This window comes from Equus caballus, chromosome 10 (genome assembly GCF_041296265.1).
Source record: "Equus caballus isolate H_3958 breed thoroughbred chromosome 10, TB-T2T, whole genome shotgun sequence".
Taxonomy (NCBI): domain Eukaryota; kingdom Metazoa; phylum Chordata; class Mammalia; order Perissodactyla; family Equidae; genus Equus; species Equus caballus.
In genome coordinates, this window is record NC_091693.1 from 4550371 (window position 1) to 4570159 (window position 19789).

General features: G+C 55.1%; 1 protein-coding gene across 1 annotated transcript in view; it reads right to left on the minus strand.

The window, feature by feature from the left end:
- PEPD (peptidase D) overlaps positions 1 to 19789 on the minus strand; it is a 119522-nt gene that overhangs the window by 21841 nt on the left and 77892 nt on the right. The window contains exons 10-11 of the mRNA XM_023649500.2: positions 2335 to 2403; positions 919 to 996 (exon numbers count right to left, since the gene is read on the minus strand). Coding sequence (XP_023505268.1) covers positions 919 to 996; positions 2335 to 2403 — 147 coding nt within the window. The remainder of the gene's footprint in view (positions 1 to 918; positions 997 to 2334; positions 2404 to 19789) is intronic.

The following is a 19789-nucleotide window of genomic DNA, read 5'->3' on the forward strand; positions in this document are numbered from 1 at the left end:
CTGCCCAGAAGCAGGTAGGGAGCCTTGCCCAGGTGCCCCAGCAACAGGAGGGAAAGGCATCAAGAACCAGGGGGACAGTGAGCATGCCACCCCCTCGCCCCTCGGCTGTGGGTTCATGACCACAGCAGATGTTTGGAGGCTAAGCCAGGGCGGCCCAGTGGGGTTCCGGGTGGCTCTCGGCAGCCCTGCGGGAGCCTGGACTGGCCCTGTCTGACGTCTGGGTAGTGGAGAGAACAGGCAAGTGGGGGGCCGGCCCAGGTCAGTGACACCCACAGTTCACTCCCAAGGCCCGGAGCGGCAAGGCAGGGCCTATGCCCAGTGGGAGCCCTATGCACCAGGGCTCCAGGAGCAGGACCTGTGATTCTGCCAACAAAGGAGTCTGTTGGAGGGCTGGAGGCCGTGGATCTTGACCACGTCTTCTTCACCATGGCTCCCCGAGGAGCTGGGAGCCCGTGAAATGGTGCTCAGAAAGCCCTGCAAACAGCCTCGTGGCTGAAGCACTCCCTCAGCCCTCCTGAACCGATGGTCGCTTATGTCAAGGTGTCCTGTGGCTAAGGCCAGCGGCTCTCAGAGGCTGGGGTGCCCGCCCCTGCCCTGAGACAGAGGGCTGAGTGTGGCGGGTGCTGGGTGCAGAGGACAGCTGGGCAGGGGCTGGGGACAGCTGAGGCCCTCCTCAGAAAGCCTCCCATCCCATGGCCCCACAGGCAGCTGCCTCAAGCCCACAGCCCGGGGTCCCCGCCCCATCTCAGTGCTTCCACAGCCCGGGCGAGGCGGCACTGGGCAGGCCAGCGGCCGGGGCAGAGTTGTCTGGGCCAGAGCGGGCCGGGCTGCCCTGGGTCAGCCCTCCCAGAGTGGGCGGTCAGTCCTGCTTGAGGCTGAGTCCCCTGCCCCCCGCTGCTCACTCCCAGCCTCACTCACCACATGTCTCCGTCCTGGATGGTCCGGTCGTTGGGGGCCCCAGCATGTCCATAGTGCAGCACAGCCGAGTTCTCCCCACTGCAAAGGTCAGGGGTCAACAGCTCACATCACCAGCAGTGCCCTCCCCACGGCAAGACCGCTAGCTGCCACCAAGGTCCAGGGGCAGCTGCACAGGCCTGCAGTGGAGGTGGGGCAGGCGGCCCAGTGGCCCTAGCACCTGCTCAGCTCACAGGGGCACGGCCCACTGCTTCTCCAGCTCAGGCTGCTCAAGCCGGTGCCCTCTCGGCCAGGGATACGGGCCTGATGTGGGCAGGACAGGTAAAGAACAGAAATAGGAAGCGGGGCAGTCAGGGGACGCCCTCCTTTTCTGGTGGCTAAACAGGGCGGGGAGGCCCCTGGGAAGGCCTGGGCGGTGTCAGGGGTGCCATGCAGGCCTGTGGGGCGGGAGACAGGCGCGAGTAGCTCCTCTGCTCGAGTGAGCTTCCCTAGTGAGCGCAGCCTTTAAGAAAAAAAGGACTTTTAAGTCTGTCCAAAGGAAAAAAAAAACAAAAAAACCCCACCTGGGTGTAATATTTATGGCCCCGTTCGGGAGTCTCAGGAATCATAAAAGTAGAAATAATGATTTTTCTCTCTATCCACCAGAGAAGAACATTTCCAAGGACTGAGATGTTCACATGTATTATTCATGTGCTAAGGACGTGCACATCAGCACTGATGCTGTCGCCGTCCTGGCTGAGCAGAGGCCAGAGCCTCCGCCCCAAGGGGCACAGTGTGGGGACACGGGCTGGGGTGAGCCCAGGGGATGGGGGGCCAGGACGTGCTCCTCAAAAACACACATATAATGGCACACGCAGCCACAGAGACGGGCACAGAGCTGTGCAAACCCCAGAGACCACAGCAGTGCACACTTACAGCCACAAGCTGCACCGATATTCACGGATGTTCCCCACACAGCCACAGCCACAGCCACAGCACCACCCACACACCCACACACGGACACACACCCACATACAGACACACAGCCATGGCCTCCTGCACTGACACAGCTCCTTCCACTCCCGCTACACACAGACACTGTCACAGCCTGAGGTCACAGCCTGGTCCCGACTGGGTGTGTGCCTGAGTGGAAGGGGTGAGGAAGGCCAACAGTGGCTGGAAAAGCAGCCACCTGGAGACAGGAAGGGAGGCAGGGCCGTGGCGGGCTGGCTCCCTCCTTCGCCCAGCACAGCCTGGGGCAGGCTGCAGTGACCTCAGCTCCTGGAGCTTAGGAGGGAAGATGGACTTCCAGGTTCAGGGGGGCACTAGTGTGGGTGGGGAGAGAGCAGCTTCATCTAAGTTGGGGGACGGGGGGGGTCCCTCACCTTCCCCTAACCTTCTCCCACGATCATCCCCGCGTGGCCCAGGATGCTCACTTACCTGCCGCAGATGCAGGTGTAGGAGCTGTGGCGCATGCCGCCCCGGGAGTAGCAGTAGTGCTCAAAGAGACTGCAGGGGAAGACGACGCATCAGGGAGGGCTCACTGGAGCCCACACGCCCCCAGCCCCCATGTAAAGCCTCAGCCCAGGCCTTGTCGGAGGCATCTGCAGGAAGGCCTGGGCAAACCAGCGTGGGTCTATGAGGCTTGTAGCCTGGAGCCCAGGGTCAGCCACAGGCCACAGAAGCACAGAGGTCAGTGTGGAGAGGGAGCAAGGCTGAAGAGCTCGCCACCTCCCATGCTGTGGTGCTGCCCAGGCTTCCAGGCCCATCTGGAGGACAGCCCAGGCCCTGTGGGAAGACCGGCTGGGGCAGGGACCACAGTTTCTGCAGGGCTGGAGGGAGTGTCTCCCTGTGACTCCCATGTCCAGTGGCCACAACATACCCCACTGGGAGAGGCTGGACACACAGCCAGGGAGGAACACAAGAGCTCTCCTGGCCCCTGCACTGGACACAGCCGGGGTCCTGGGACTGATCCCGGGGAGGAGCACAGGGAAAAGAGAGCAGGAGCCACTGGGCACTGGCCCGGAGGATGAGGACGAGGGGCAGGCCCTTGAGCAGTCGGAGCAGGTGGATCCCTGCCCTGCCCACCTGCCACCAGGGCAGGGGACCAAGCACAGGGCTGTGCCGCTGTCCCCGTCCTCAGAACACCAAGGCCGCTGTGGGCGTGCTAAGTGGTGATCGAGCCCTGGACGTTCTAGGCCTGTTTTAGAGAACGTCCGTGGAGGAGTCGAATCTTCCAGGCACTGTAAACACAAATCACATATAATTGTTACGACTGGCTATGAAGTTGTCGTTACTCAGGAACGGTTCTGCCATATTCAGCTGGCTTCCAGACTTGCCTTACAAACCTCGCAGGATAACTGGGCATCTGCGGGTGAACTACTTCCTCAACATAAAGCATTTCAGGACCTGCCAGGGATGGGAGAGCCTTGCATGCCCTTCCTCAGCTGACTGTATTCATGGCAGGAGCACTTGAAGCTGCCATCATCTTCCATCCCAGTCCCAGAGGCCATGGGGACGGCAGACCAAGGCACAGCGGGAGGGTGCCATGGCCCCCTGTGCCAAGCGCTGGCAGGCAGCCTCTGAGCACGGCTCTGCACACTTTTGCCCTCTGCCCAGACCCCAGGGCCTGCCACCGGGACTCCGCATGGCGAGCTACGGGGAGGGGAAGATGCCCATGTGCCAAGGAGCCGAGTACTCCCTGAGCTTGGGAGACACAGCCTGGCCAGACAGAAGCTGGCCTCAGGGAGCAGCAGAGGGGATGGGGACGGTGGGCCTCTGCTGGGGCAGGGCACAGGCAGACGGCGGCAGGCGTACTGGGAACGGCCAGGTTCAGAAAGGACGGCAGAGGGACGGCCATACCATCTGTGTGAGCGGATGAACAAACGAGAACCTTCTACAGTAGCCTAGGAAGCAGTGTGGGTGGCGCCCCTTAGCCAGTCTTGGCACCAGGCCCTTCCCCATGTGTGGGTCTGCTCAGAAGAAAGCGCCTGCACTGTGCGCCCCGGCCTTGTTTAAGTAAAAGGCACAGCTTACAGCAGCACCAAACTAGGGAACGGCGGATCTTGCTGTCACCTGCAAACTGCGGCCCGGCCCTGGGTGGTCTGTGCCGGCCATGTGGACAACGCCCCACGCATGGGGTGAGGAAGGTTAGAAAGAGGAGGGGAAAAACACATGCTGAAAACGCCTTGCTTAGAAGGCTCTGAAGTTCTTCCAGTGGGATTTCAACACCTAATTTTGTTCTAAATTAACTTTTCTGATGTGACGTGAGGACAAACTGATGCTTTGGTGGCAATAACAGGTGGATGCAAGGGGACCCTGGTTTTTTGCTCACACGCCTCCGGGGACCCGCCCTCTGGGACTTCGGGCCTGGGCTGTGGACACAGACACCCAAGTTCTGGGGCAAGTGCAGCAGTCCAGGGGGCCAGGGAAAGACCCAAGTCTGACATGTTCTGACTTTCAAGGGGTCGGGGATGAGGAGTCGGGGCACCGAACGGGTGCCACATGCTTGACGTGAGGCTCCGTGACAGCCTGGTGGTCAGAGCTCGCAAGCTCGGGCCGCAAGGGCAGACCGCAGCAGCAGAGCCACCTGGTTCCCACGGGACGGCTCACAGACATCTCACATGGTGGCAAAAGAAGCGCTTAATAAAGACTCCTCTAGACCTTTGCGAAAACAGGGTGCAGTGAGCCAGGCGGGGGGCCAGCTGACTCTAACCCAGGGGCCTAGTGACTGACCAACACAGCGTGTGGCCAGACTCGGCCGTAAGCTACCCATCGGCCCCTCTGGAGCCACGACAAGATGACAGCAGAGGATGCAGCCAGAAACCTTCCCACCTCCACCACTCAGGGCAGAGCTCACACGACGGGAAGGAAAGTGAGGCCAGAAAGAAAAGGGAGCTGTCAGTCTCGGGGACCTGGAGGCCTCGGCTTTCACTGCCATGTGGGGACAGCAACGAGGCCTCAGGCACATGAGAAGTAGGGCACTTGAACTGAGGCCCCGCCCCCACGCACAGCTAGGGCCTGGGCAGGGGAGCGCCCTCAGCAGAAGGGAACCAGAGAAAACCCAGCAGCACCAAAGGAGGCAGTCGGGAAGCTTGCCTGGGCTCTGGGAAAAAATAAAGAACATTCCCTCAGAATTCACAGCACGGGTCTGTCCTCCACAGCGTTCAGGCTTGGCTGTGAACTACCTGGATGGTTCAGAAACCTCCAAGCCAGGAGACTAACAAAAAACCTGGTCCCTGACTGGTGACACCTGGAACACGGGCAGGAGCAGACAGAAACCAAACTGGGCGGCCACACCCTGAACCCAGGCCAGCCAGGATCTGTGCACACACACACATATAGGCACACATATAAGCACATAGATGTACCCATATGTACATGTACACATACATAAACGCATCCCCCACACACTGAAGATGAAGTCACAATCCAAAAAGAGACCACAAGAGTTATCAGACACAGCAAGCAGCAGGCTGAGGCCCCCAAGGACTTCTGATAACAGAATCATCAGATAGAGACATTGGTACCTAAAGTACAGTATGAAAACAGAACAGGCAGATTTTACAAAGAACCAAAACAAAACTTTCAGAAACAATGGTCTATCCATGAGAGGACAGCAGACAAGAAGACAGGCAGCAGGGTCAGTGGCCCCAGCGGCCACCTCTGCCTGATCTCTCAGTCAATCTGTGACTCCCACATGCTGCACAAGTGTCCTGCTGGGTCTCGCCCTGCTCCCTCCTTCTCGCCTGGGTGGAGGATGGGGTGGGCAGTGCCCTGACAAGGCATGTGGCCAGCCCCATCACCTCCCCCAGTACAGAGAGGCTTCCTGATGAGCAGTGGGAAGGGCAGGGGTCTGCCCGCATCCCTCCACCAGCCTCACAGACACCCGGCTGCCCCCAGTCCCTGACACTCTCCCCGCATAGCCATTCCTCTGACACCCTCACCTATACATTTCTCCCAGGCAGACACAGGAAGAGAATGCTCTGCATTCAGGCGTAACGAGAACCTTTAAGTAACCTGGGAGTCTGTGCTGTGAATAAGGAGGTGGATGGAGTTACTGCAGCGACAGAGGGACAGGCCCATTTGTCAGAGGCTGGAGATGACTGACAGGGAGGGACAGCGGATTCCGATGTGCAAGATCCACATCTCCAGGGACAGCACTGCTGGTCCTCCCCCAAGGCCGGAAAATCCAGCCCACGGAGGCCTCCTGGGCACACGGCCCAGCTCTTGCCCTCTGAGGTTTATCGTCTGATGAGGAGATAGCCACAGCCCTACAGAAAACGCATTAGCTGTCCAAGATAATGCAGAAGGGCTGCCCTGGGCAGTGAGCGTCGCTGAGATAGCAGCACAAGTGTGAGCATGGCAGATGGTGCCAGCCAGGGAGGTCAGTAGGGGCTGTGGGTGGCACTGGCCACATCATCCCCCTCCCAGGCTGGACCTCGATGCACGCTGGGGTCCCAGGAAGCCGAGCCAGGAACAGGAGTGTGGAAGGGAAGATGGGCAGGGGAGCGGAGGCCACTCGGCTGAGCAGGGGGTCCAGGAGAGTGGGCAGTTAGGACACGGGGCTGGGAAGGTGGGCAGGGACCAAGGCGCTCTCAGATAAACGCAGGGCCCACAACACCGTTACTGCGGTTTCAGCAGGTGCCTCATGACTTCCCCACTCCCTCGGGCCTGTGGGCTCCCACCTGTCCCTTGTCCTGTAGTCCTTGCCCCTGACGCCAAAGCCAAATCCCAGCCCTGCCACTTTCCGGCTCTATGGCCTCATGTTCCTCATCCATGTGCCTCGGTCCCCTCATCTATAAAACGGGATGACACCTCCCACAGGGCTGTTGTGCCACATTAGTAATTTAATATGTACGAAATGCGTAGAACAATGCTTGACAGACAGTGAGCGCTAGGGACTGGACACATTAGCCACCACCACCCTCACTGTTCAGAGGTCTCGAAGGGAAAGCACACAGCAGGCTGCAGGAAAGGAGGCTGGACTTGGAGACACAGCCTCTTGGCTACTCCTTTAAAACCAAACAGAAGCGTGGCATAGACCCACGGCCCAGACACCTGCGCCCACACACTCCAGCGCAGCAGGTTCTCTGAGTGCCCTCCAGCCCGATGCACAGGCCGACAGGCATGTGGCGTCTCCGGGACAGATGTGCACACACAGGCTTCCGTCGATATGGTCCCCACCAGTTGCCTCTGCCCCACTCACGCGCGGATCCAGAAGTCTTGCCTCCTCAGGAAGGGCCAGGGCCTCAGCAGCGTGTACAGAGAGGGACGGAGTGCAAGTGTCTTGTGCCGTTGAGCCCAGTGACTGTGTTCTGAGCAGCTGTCGCAGCACTGGGTCGCTTTCAATTCACACATGTTCTACTTAGTTAATTCCTACTTTATTTTCTGGGTGAAAATGACCAGAAGTATGTAATCAGTGTGATACACCTTTGGAAGGTCTGTCTACTCACTCAAGGAAAATTCTTGATAGTAAGAAAAACGTGGTCCTGCAGAGAGGAGCCCTGAGTCGCCTCGACGCTGAGCGGAGTGTTTTTCACTTTCCCGAAGTGCAGGCAGCAGCTGGGGAGACGCGGAGCCGGCAGGAGGAGGAGGACGTCCTTCACGCGGAACCGGAAGCGCAGACCAAGTTACTGTGAATTCCCAGGGGAAGGCAAGATGCTACTCCACTTGTTTCTTCTGGGGTGACCAGGGTGTCATCAGAACGCACCTGGCAGGAGAGCCCCCTCCACTGTAATCCCTCCCGTGAAGGGGCGGTTCCAGCATCCCGTCCAGGGCTCTGCCCAAGTTCCCGGGAGAGCCCCAGCTCCTGTAACGGAGCTCTCTGTGAGCCTTCTGAGAGGCGGGCACCAGGTCTCAGTGGTGAACTGGGGCACTGCCCTGTCCCTCTCCTGGAAAGACACAGAGCAAGCTAGGGAGCCACTGAGGCTCCGAGCACATTCTAAACCAGCAAGTAGCATTCACACGGTCACCAAGAAGGGACTGATCTAAAGCCTTGGACTAAACCCCAAAATGCATTATTAATAAAACCAGTGCTCACAGCACAGCTTCACAGAACAACCGACACCAGAACGGCACCAGTAGGGACCCAGACCATCCACAATAGCTGCAGTGACTATCTCCACCATCAGCAGCTTCTTTCTGCCTGGTGCTCCCTGAGCCTCCCCAGGCCCCTCTCCTGCTGCCCCTACCCAAGTCTGGACTGAGGGCAACAAGGTCTTCCCACTCAGGACCTCCCGCAGGCCCAGCCAATAGGAAACATCCACAGCTTTTAGCATTTGCATCAATCCTTGCAGGGGGGAATGGTTTTCCTCCTTTGCAGCTGAAGAAACTGCAGCTCAGAGCTAGCTGCGCTGTGGTCAGGGACCCTGTGGAATCTGCGTTGGAGGGTTTCTGACCCCGATGCCTGCAAAGCCTCAGGTCTCTTGGTGGTGGGGAGACTGGAACAGCCGCTGCCCCAGCAGGGCAAGGCTTTGTGTTCTGTAAATAACGCTGGTGGATGACGCGGTGCCGGGCTTCCAGGGCCCCGACCTCACATCTGTGCTTGGGGCCCAAAATAAGCTGAGAACTGGTCTGCCGGGACAAATGGCCCCACCCAATCCCGGGCCAGAGCCTGCTGTCCCAGGACAGTGCCCAGGCGGGCTGGTAAGGAGCAGGAACTGGTGCTCAGGACAGGCCCCCGGTAGGGAGGTCAGGAGGGAGACTCTACCACCTGAGACCAGGGCGGCGGCAGAGACGGCAGTGGGCACGGCAGGAAGGCAAGGGGCACCAGGGAAGCTGTTCACACACTCCCGTTATCAAGGTACGAGGTAATTAGCATTTTAATTGGATAATTGGGAATTCTAAATTGCCTATCTTGTATTAAGCATAACTGAGGACATAACATAACATTCAATTAACAAATATTCCCCTTTATTCTTGCCATGCTTGATTAGGCTGAGTTTTGGAGTTACTCCATATCAGTTACTGATAAAGCACTCTATCCCTTTAGCTGTCCAAACCCTGGCTGCATCAGACTGCTAAGAAACTTAAGAAATATCCATGTACAATATATTCATACATGAGAGAGATCTTAGGACTTCTCTACACAGAAGAAAAACAATAAAAATCATGCATAATCTTATCCCCCAGAGATAACTTCTATCAAATATTTTGTTGAATATCCTTCTAGGCATTTTTTATGCACAAAGACAGATTTTTAAAAACAATAATTAACTGCAAGCTGTTTCGTAAGTCATCTTTTGATTGAAGTTGGACATACATACATACAGAAAGAGACAGAAATCCTAAGGACCCTGTACAGCAATCTGTCACAAGTGAGCGCCCCTGGGCGCCCAGCACCCGTCAGTCCTCCTCTCGCAGTGGCCTGACTCCAACACTGCAGGTCAGTTTCCCCAATTTTTGAACTTGATGTAAATGGCATCAAACAATAGGAGCTCTTTGTGTCCGGCTTCCTCCCCTGCTCTGTATTACGCCGGTGAGGCCCCCCTGGTGGGGGCAGGATGCCATCTGCTCACTCTCAGTGCTGGCTGTGTTCCACTGGCGGAGTGGACCCCGACGACCTTCCATGCTTCTGTTGGTGGACATTCTGGTTGTTTCCAGATGGTGGCCTCACGAATAGTGCTGCTGTGGACGTTCTTGGATCGTCCTTTGGGGCACATGCGCACGCATCTCCGCTGGGCACACAGCCAGGAGTGGAAAAACTGTGTCCCAGGACTTTGTGTAGCTTCAGCTTTAGCAGATAAAGCCAGTCTTTCCAGGTACTTGCATCAATTTATTCATTGGCTTATAACTTCTTCCATTTCATACCTGTGCACAGGGCCTGACTGAGCTGAAAAGGGTCTGCAAGGACAAATAAGGACAAATGGCCCCACCCAGTCCTGGACGAGGGCCAGGATGTCCCAGAGAAGGTTCTTGCTAAAGCAAGGACATTTTTCCCTGTCAAGAGATACATGTCTACACTATTTTTATTTTTAGTGCTATCACTGTGTCCAGGACCTGACAACTTCTCCCCTCCAACACGGCTCGTCCCCAGTGCAGGGCACCATCTTCTCTCGCCTGGTTGATGGTGACAGTGGTGCAGCTGGCCCCCCGCTTCAGCCCTTGTCCCCCACACAGTGTGCTCCGCAGAGGGGTCCTTTCAAATTCAAGTAGGATCACAGGACTCCTCTGCTCAAACCCAAGCCCAGCTTCCCGTGAGCAGCCTGCCTCCCTCTCATCCCCCATGTCCTCTCATCTTCTCAGTCTGTCTCCTGCTACTCCTGGGACTGCCAGGCAAGCTGCCACCTCAGGGCCACCAGATGAGCCCGCTTCTCTCTGCCTGACTGTCTGTCCCAGAGGTCCACAGCTTGCTCTCTCTTCTTCAGGTCCCTCCTCCAATGTCTCCTTCACAGGGATGCCTGTCCCGAGCCCCCTGGATAAAGAGTACTCCCTTCCCGTCAGCCTTTACCACCATCGACATATTAGCCATCCACCCATCCATCCTCTCGTCTCCCATCACCATCAGGCCGGGATTTTCTCCGCTTCGCTCCCTACAGGCTGCCCAGAGCATAGAGTAGCACGGGCACACAGGAGGTTTTCAGCGCATTTCTCTTGAGTGACTGCATAGGTAAACTCGTTCCGTGGGCAGCACTATAATTCACTTAACCAGCTTCCTGCTGGTAGCTATCTAGGCTGCTTCCACCTCCGTGTTACGGTAGACACCCGTGGCCATACGCCTTTTCACTGTCTTTGGGCTAAATTCCTAGAATTATTGTATATGTGCACATTTTTGAGTCTCAGTGCATGTCTATCAAACAGACCCCAGAAAGCTCAGAAGGATTTTCAGGGTCCTGAGCAGTGCAGCATGGGGCCTGTGTGCCCACTAGACTGCGAATCTGGCAGCAAACCAAAGAAGTATTTTGTTGTCTCACTGATTAACTGGCAAGTTTGAACATGCTTATATGTTTATTTCTTCCCTTCTGAATAGCCTGTTTCTTTTTTAGAAAATGGAATGTTCATCTTTTTCTTATTGATCTTAAAGAGTTTATATATGAAGGACACTAGCCAGTGGTTTTAACCTTCAGCTACGGAGCAAGCAGCTGGCCCATTATGACCCTCTCTAGCACCTTCTTTGCTGGTTCTCCTAAAGAAGCACAGGACACCTGGGGCAGGACCTGCAGACAAGGCAGGACATGACTGGGGCCCGGGTGGTGACAACACACAGGAGGACAAAACCTGGAACCTGCAGCACATGGCTCAAGCGGAAAATTCCAGATCTGTGAATCCAGACCCCTGTGGGGCTGACACTTTTGAGCGAGTGGGAAGGGCCAGCTTTGGAAGACCCTGGAAGAGCTGTGTAAACACAGGCAAAACCTGCCAACTGTTCTCTGGCTTAATCTGGGATCAACGTCTGCTCGCATCTGACCATATCTCACTAGTCCTTGACAACGTCAGCAGTAACACCTTTCTCAGCCCCAAACTGAAAACTCCCTCTTTAGAAATGCACCAGGCTGCCCTAGGAATCATCTAGAGAGGCTCAAACTGCACAAGCAGGAAAGGGAGGAGGGAGACAATTCCTGTTCAACGCGACCCAGAGCTACCTTCCCTTGTGGGAGACGCTGGGGAGAGAAGCCGGTCTGCAGGACAACTTTCTTTGAGCTAGTATTTCCCAAAGCATGACAAGAGTCCAGGAGATGGCATCATGGGGGACGCTGAGGGACGCTGAGAAACATCTTTTATGTACTAGTTATTTAAAGTGTTACCTCCCATTTATGGCAAATTATACTGGGTTTCACTCATGACAGGAATATAAAGCTTTCTTTTAAAATACATTTAAAGTAAAGAAATCAAGAAACTATAAAGCAAATAACACTCCCGGTGGGACAGGCTTTGGCGGGCGTGAGCGTGGCTGGTGAACGATGGAGGCTGGGAGGGTCTGCTCCGAGGCTTCTCTGAGGAAAAGCCTGTTTGAGTTCTGGGCAGGGGCACACGGGGCTGGAAGCTCCCCGTCCCCAGACGGCGTCTGCCGGTCTCTGGAAAACAGCTGGTGGGATGATTCAAACAGAACCCAGGTTCTCGTCTGCGCCCTCACCTGCTCCTGTCCCCAGCTCGGCAGCCTGGGCCACCAAAGGGCCACAAAGGCCAAATGGGGCTCTCTGTCCTTAGCACTTGGGGAACAAAGCCACCTCCAGCAAACCTGGCTGCTGAGGGCCTTGAACAAGCAGCTGCCAAGCTCTGACCACGTCGCTCTGCTCGGCCACCCAGTGCAGGCGAGTAAGGGCTTCTCTTCCGCAGAGTCCCTGGCTGGAGCCTTGCTGGGCAACGTTCCCTTTCTTTTACTTAATAGCTCGTCCTGAGGTCGGGTCATAAAGGAGCCTGGTTGGGGCACGACTGTCTCTCTCAGGTGCCCGGCGGCCCCCCACCCTGCCCAGAGCATTCTTGGAGGCACCACCTGCCACCACTCTCCCAACTCCACAGACTCCCCTCCCACCCCCAGTGGAAGAAACAAAGCATGGAAGCGTCCAGCAAAAGGTGCGCTTCCTGAATACAACCCCTGCAGGGGACGAGGCCCGGAGTGCCCCGAGCAGTCAGGACAGGCCCCCAGCCCCAAGTCACCCCCTCTAGAGAAAGAAAGGGCTTCATTTTCGGAAGCCCTCCAGGGTATTCTGTTTTGTTTCTGCAGAGCCCAGCACTACTTTATTTCCAAACCTCAAACTCTTCTCAGCCTCACAATCCTAAAGTATTTCACAAATGTGTCGTTTCAGATATAACTTTCTGTGCAAAGCATCATTTTAGATCAATGCCTTTCTACAGGGGCCTCTCTCCCCAGCCTGGCCCAGCTCCGGGCAGCACTGTGGCCTTCCCCTTCTCAATCGGTGGGCCACACGCAGTGTGGCCCAGCTCACTTTGCCTCGTCTCCTGAGCCTCGTGTCCACAGTCTCCCTAGATGGCCCTCTGCTCAAGGCTCTGAAGGGAGGAGGGGAAGAGAAGCAGCAGGCACTGTCCCGGCCGGGCCCAGCGCACACACAAACCACTCCGGGTATTTTAGGCACAGGACTGAAAACAGGGAACCAGTACCCCTGGGGTCAGCGGACAGCAGGAGGCCGAGGCCACCTTGAGGCTGGAGGGACCCAGGGGAGCTATGTCACTGCAGCCCAGGACTCCCGGCCACGTGCAGGAAGCGAGAGCAATGGATCCCTCACTAGGTGAGCACTACCCCAGGTACCTATGACACGACGATGCCTCCTCTTTGAGAAAGTTCTCCTGAGCGCCCAGGAGCCACAAAGCCCAGGTCAAACCCAAACCGGCTGTGGAGAGAGGCCCAGACACGGTCCGGCAGGGTCAAGCCGGGGCGGGCCCTTGGTGGAAACAGCCCTTTGCACCGGCATGTGGCTGTTTCATGGCAGCATATCAGCTGTTTAGGGAGCTGCCGAAGACCCCTCTTCTAATGAGCCTTCCCATCGGCACACATGACTCCAAATATTATTTAGTCACATGTGGCTGAAGGAACAATGGGAGTGCTATTTATCACTTTGAAAGTCTTTATCCACTTAAGATGATAAATGGGGGTTGCACTCATGCTGCCCCTATAGAAAGATCAGCTCTGAAAAGAGGAGGTGCTGCTGGTGGGGATGCTCTCCAAGGGGGCAGGGGCTTGGCCTGCAGCCCATCTCCATGTGTGCTCACACCTGTGCTCCCACAGGCACTCGGCAGAGGACCTCAGCCATAGTTCAGCACGGCGAGGACACGCTCAGGGAGCGATGCCAGCTTCCAGGGCTTCAGCATCCGGGAGGTGGGACAGCCACAGGTGCTCCCCATCTGTCCCAAACCTGCTGCAGGATGTCCACTCTGGGGCCACAGAGGATGAGAAAGGCTATTTAAGAACTAACTCACGGGCTCTGAGCCTTTCTCCTACTGACAGCCCAGAGATGCAGGGCAGGTTCCTAAAAATACTCCTGCAATACCCAGGAATTAAAATTTTTGGTAACTTAAACCTATTTATCAATAGCTAATTTATAAGGTCTAAGTCCTATGATGACAAAGTGATTAAGCTGTTTTTGAACTAATCCATTTTTAATTAAAATGCTACCCTCTCTTGGTTTCTGTAAAGATTCAAAAGAAAGCCTTAACAGATGTCTTGTTTTTAAATACACATTATATAAAGCCAATAATTATAAGAATTCATGCTTTTAATTATATTTTAATTATTCGTTGCTTATTGATGCAAAGTTACATATTCTTTCTTTATGGTACTAACACTGCTAACCAAAGCCAGCAGACAACTAGCAAGAATTCTTTGGGGTGTGAAATCCCATTTCAGAGAGCTTCAGAGCCACGAAAGGGCGTGCAGGACCTCCGCCCTCGTCCTGGCAGACCGATCTAGTCACGGCGCACCGCTGGTTCGGAAGCCCTCTCCTGGCTCCCGGCCTGTGAGGGTCATGCTCCAAGGTGGGAGCGCTGGTTATTTGAGGAGGGTCAGGGTCTCCCTTCTCCTGTCCAGCCTTGAGGCAGAGAAGGCCTCTGATTTCTCCGTTCCGCCGCCCCCCCAAGCCGCACACACTGCCGAGTATCTCATCACAGTGACCGTGTAAGGAACCAAATCACCCACTCAAATTTAGAAGGCTCACAAAACGCAATGAGAGCTTGGAGGATGTGGAGGAGGGCGCACCATGAAGGTGTGATTCCCATCTGCCACACTGGCCACTGCAGGGACCCTGGGCATCCACATATTGCCCAGCACACCCTAAGCTGTCCATTCCAGGCTCCGCCCCCAACACCATCCCAAGCCCACGCACTGCCAGCACCCCGTCAGGTCCCCTCTTTCCAGGATTACTGCAGACCCTCCTCATTGCTCCCCCCAGTCCACCTGGCTGCCCTGTTAGCCTTTAACCAGGTCCCCTCCTGGCCCACCTGCCCACCCAGGAGGCAGTGGCCGGAAGGGGTTCTGGGCGGCCTCTCCCCCCCTCACCATCGAAAGCCCTTCACGGGGGAAACCCTTCCTCCTCTGACACATACCCCATCATGGCTTTTAGTCCTGCACACGGCTATTCCAGCACCTGCCCTCTGTCCCTATCACTCTCAAAGGGAACTCCCAGAGGCAGGCCCAAGTCACCCTGTAGCAAGGCTGGACACAGTGATGAGCACACAGTAGACCCTTAGTACATCCGAGGAAAGGGTAACGATGGCAAGGATGGTCAGCCTGAACAGGTCTAATGATCATGACAGAACACGCACACATGCACGCGCACATGCACACAGCCTTAACCCCACCCCTCCAGGAGGAGCCCTGGGTGGAGAGCTGGCCCGTGCTCGCCACTCCACATCTTCTTTCTGGGCACAGTTATGTCTCCCTCCAGTTAGGCTGGAACCACGTGACTGACTCTCACCAACAGGAGCACGAGTGGAAGTGACGAGTGCTGCTTCCGGGCAAGGCTTTTAAGAGCAGATGTCAGTCCTCTGTGCTTTCTCTCCCCTCTCAAGGCGGGCAGAGTTGGCCAATGGAAGCAGCCTCAACACTGCTGGAGGAGAGCTATGGGGCCCGGCCTGACTGCAACATGAGCCAGAAATAAACTTGCACTGTGCTGAATACTGAGCCATGGCTTTTTGCTGTCACTGCAGCAAGGGCTATCCTATGCTGATAAAACACACAGGAATGTGGAATACGGTAAAGGTGGAATTTTAAGTCAGTGGTGTAAAGACATTATTCCAAAGACAGTGGTTTGACCAGCCATTTCATGGGGGCAAAATAGCCAGAATTCTTGCTTATTCATCACTCTTAAATGGATTTTAGATAAAGCGTTAAACATAAAAAATAAAACCACGTAGATAAATGGATATGTTATCCTAACCATACCAGTGTTGAAATATTTCAGAATTGTACAGAAAATACTTTTTAAACAAAAATCATAAAGACAGAAGAAAACACATGCAAACAGTTGAACTGCACTGAGATAGTAGAAAACGCCTATGTAATTATATGCCAAAGTGATACACTATACAGGAAAGGATCAATTTGACCATGTCTAAAATTTCTGTATATCAAATTGGGAATAATACTTTGACAAACAGAACAGTAACATGAAGAGCCCTATTATAACATGCCCTTGTAGATCAGTAAGTCAATCACAAACGTCTCAATAGCATACTGTGCCAAACAAAGAAAAGCTATCAAGACAAATGCCCAAGAAACACCCATGAGAGAAGTCTCACCTTGCCAGTCATCCAAGAAGTGCAAATCAAGGTGGGGTGTTACTTTTCCCTTATCAGGATGGTAAAGATGAATATTAATAAAAACAACACAATTAGCTTTGAGGCCCTAGTGGGCACACAGGCACTCATGGGTGTGTGTGTGTGTGTGTGTGCGCGTGTGTGTGTGTCCAGCTCAGTGGCTGAGAGCAGTTTGTAGAGGCCACCTAGCTCCTCCAGGACCCATCTGTCTGCTGTGGGATCTTGGGCCAACTCCTTACGGCCTCCTGGCCCTGAGTGCTATAAAGTGAGGAGGCTGCTGCTCCCCACCTCATGGGATTAAGTGAGAAAATCCCCCAGAAGCACATGGTCCCCAGATATTATGGCGATCCCCAGCTGTGAGAGAAGAACTCCTAGTGGGCAGTTGGTTCTGTGCTTCAAAATTTCCCCTAGCAATTCCATTTGCAGGAATTGACCCCAAGGAGAATGATCAGTTAAACACCAAGAGGTGATTAGATAAGGTTGAGCATCACAGTACTGTTCGTGCTGGAAAGTCAGACTCCAGCCGGCTGTCCCCGGAGGAGTGGTTCAGTGGCTACCGCGGAGTCCCACAGGCGCAGTGTGCCCTGGTTCACTGAGGGAAGAGACTTCCACTTCACACAGAAGGAGGAACGAACTCCGCCTGGTGTGATCCCAGCAGATCAAAGTTTGTCTGTCTGCGCCCCTGGAGAGCTCCAGAGCGCGTCTGCTCAAGCAACAGGGGTGAGTGAACCTCTGCATCACACAGTTTTATGTCTTGCTTATAATGCTCTGTACTGACTGAGTTTCCTACCGGCATGTGTAATATATTTTTCATCAGAGAAAGCTGTTTTCATTTTGAAAATATTTTTCGGAAGAAATGAAGTCTACCTGTTAAAGACCAGCTCTCCTGGCCTCACTCTTGCCCCATAGGGCCTCTGTCCGTGTGCCGGGCCGGTGGACACAACCCACAGCCATGATCCAGGATGACTCTGAGAAGCTGCCACAAGGGGTCGCAAGTGCACACTGCCTGCCACCCACAGGGACACCTTGAGAAAGCTTCAGCCTGGCTTGAGGGACCACAATTCAGAACAAACTCTGCAGGTAAGACTGTGCAGGGTGTGAAGAACCCAAGCCACAGGAAAGTCTGCTCAGCAATGCCTCCAAAGCCCACTTATCTTCCTTCTCTGGAATCGGGTTCTGCCCGAGGAGGTCTCCCTCCTGCAGTGGGAGTGGGGGACGTCAGAGACCGGCTGCAACACAGCCCCGCCTGCTTCCTCTGGCTGCCCACACCACGCACGGCCCTCAGTGGACCACCCACCCCCTAGGGAGACACAGACGACTTGGGCTCCCGCTGCAGTGGAGGGGGCCAAAGACAGGACGGGGCAGAGTGTGCAGCTCTGAAGCACTGCGTCTGTCTCTGGTGCTGTCGCTGGGAAGACCCTAGCTCTCCATCCCCCTGGGAACAGCAGGAAGCTTCCTTGCCTGTGGACTGTGCTGTTCCCTGGAAGCGAGCCTGCCACTCCGAACAGATTTGACAAGTATGGGGCAAATCACCCAGAATGCAGAACACCTGGCATTCCCCAAATGCCCGTAGGCAGAAAACCCGGATTCAGCAAACGGCTCGGATCTGAACGGATTTCCATTCGTGGCTTCTAAATCCCCAGTGAAACACACTGCTGCACGGCAAAGGTGGGAAGCTGGGGCTCCCTGCAGGTGCAGCCTGGAGACGGCGGCCCTCATACTGCCCGAGTCACACACACACCTCTTCCACGGGCACCTCGGCCCCCTGAGCTGTGCCGGCCTGCAGCTGTGGCTGGGCAGGCTCTCTGCCTGCAACAGGGTGTTTGGGGTGAACACACTTTAAGGGAACTGTTTCTACCCACCAGTTCTGGGACAGGCGGGTCCCAGGAGCTCTGCAAACACTTGTGTGTGGCCCCCAACCCATTCCAACGCATGTCAATCGGGAGATCCTTCCCGGCCTTCCTTGCCTCGGCCACAGAACAAACTCGACGATGCATCAAACTGTCCGCCTCCCCAGAAACTTCAGTAACTACGGAAGAGGTTTCTTCAAGAAATTTCTGTAGTCTGGCTGCGAGTTCTCGCCTCCTTCAGCATGAGAGCGTGTTTATCCTTCAACTACAGAGCCGGAGCCCGCCCTCCCTGCTAAGGGGGCGTTCCCACTCCACACACACAGGGCACACCAAGGCCCCTGAGACTGTCTGAGAATAATGAGGCCCACTTTGTACCTCCAGGGGACTTAACTAATTTATAAGGCAATTTTAATAATAACTATATATTAATTTTACATTCCCTTTTTACCTATTTCATTGGCTACAAACTGTTAGGAATTAGGTAATATATTACAATAGGCTTCTGGGGACTTTTTATTAACTAATGCCCCATATTTAAAAACCTTCCTGTCAAATGAGAAACATTAAGAAATGCTGTCCCTTTTATAATTGCTTCTAATCGACTCAATGTTCAGGTCCTGGCTTTAACAGACAGCCCGGGCGGTACTTCCCTAAATTGCATTTAACTTTCATTTTCTTTCTCTGACCAGCCAAGAGAATGACTCTGAAAGCGCACACGGTCAGTTAGCGCGTCAGCCTGCAGCTCCCGAGATGCCTGCAAATCTGGAAGGTACAAGGACCACTCCAGACAAGGGACAGGCAGCAGCCTCTGTCCAGACTGTGGTGGCGGCAGCCCTGCTTTACAGGCTTGGTTTGTTTGCTTGGTTCTTGGTAAATTTATCTATTGAAACGTACATACAGTGAAGTGCACACATCTTAGGTGTCGAGACTGATGAAATCTCACGCGCGTACCTCCTAGATCAAGAGACAGAGCATTTCTAGTCCCCTCGTGGGAGCCATCGCCGCCCCCTTCCCTGCGCTCTGCTCCTCCATCCCAAAATTTTGCTCTTGGGGAACTTCACATAGCAGAACGACAGGGGATGTGTCCTCTTGAGTCTGGCTTCTTTGCCTCAACACGGCCCCCGTGAGAGCCGTCCGCCCATGTTCTCCGTGCAGCAATGACCTGCTGGCTCTCCCTCCTTGACGGTACCCGTCGTGTGAACACACCACAGTTCATCCATCTCCACAGGGGGGCTTTGAGTTCCCCAGTTTAGAGTACCCCGAGTCCACGCCCAGTCCACATACAGCACGTTCTCGTATGTGTCTCTGGTGCATCCGCTGGATGACGAGTGGAATTAATGCTCAGCTTTGGCGGATGCTGCCAGGCGTCTTCAAGTGACTGTTCCAGCATCTCTGTTTTCTATGTTTGCTACTTTTTCCCTGGCAGGCAAGAAACTTTCAAGCTCATCCCTTTAAGAAGTGAGGCCTGAACCCGAGCGAGAGGCCTCGAGCCCCTCACCTGGCCTCGGAGCCGCCTGGCCCTCCTGTCTCCCTGGGTCACTGCGGTCAAAGCAGGCAGAAACGGCTTCTCCTAAAGTCAGACCTCTCCCGTGGGACGAGAGCCCATCAGGCCTTCCCTGGGCCCCAGGGCGGGAACACGCGTTTCTGAGAAACAGAGAGCTGCACTGGGCTCTGACGCCCCTCAGACGTAACTGTCCTTCCAACAAGTAGAGCCCTCTGTAGAAATGGACACCTGATCAGGGAAAGGATGAGCGAGGGGAGTGAAGAACAGACTCCTTCAACCAGGGGAGAAAGCTGCCAGCTGGGGGTGTCCACAAGTGGCTGGGGAGGGTCAC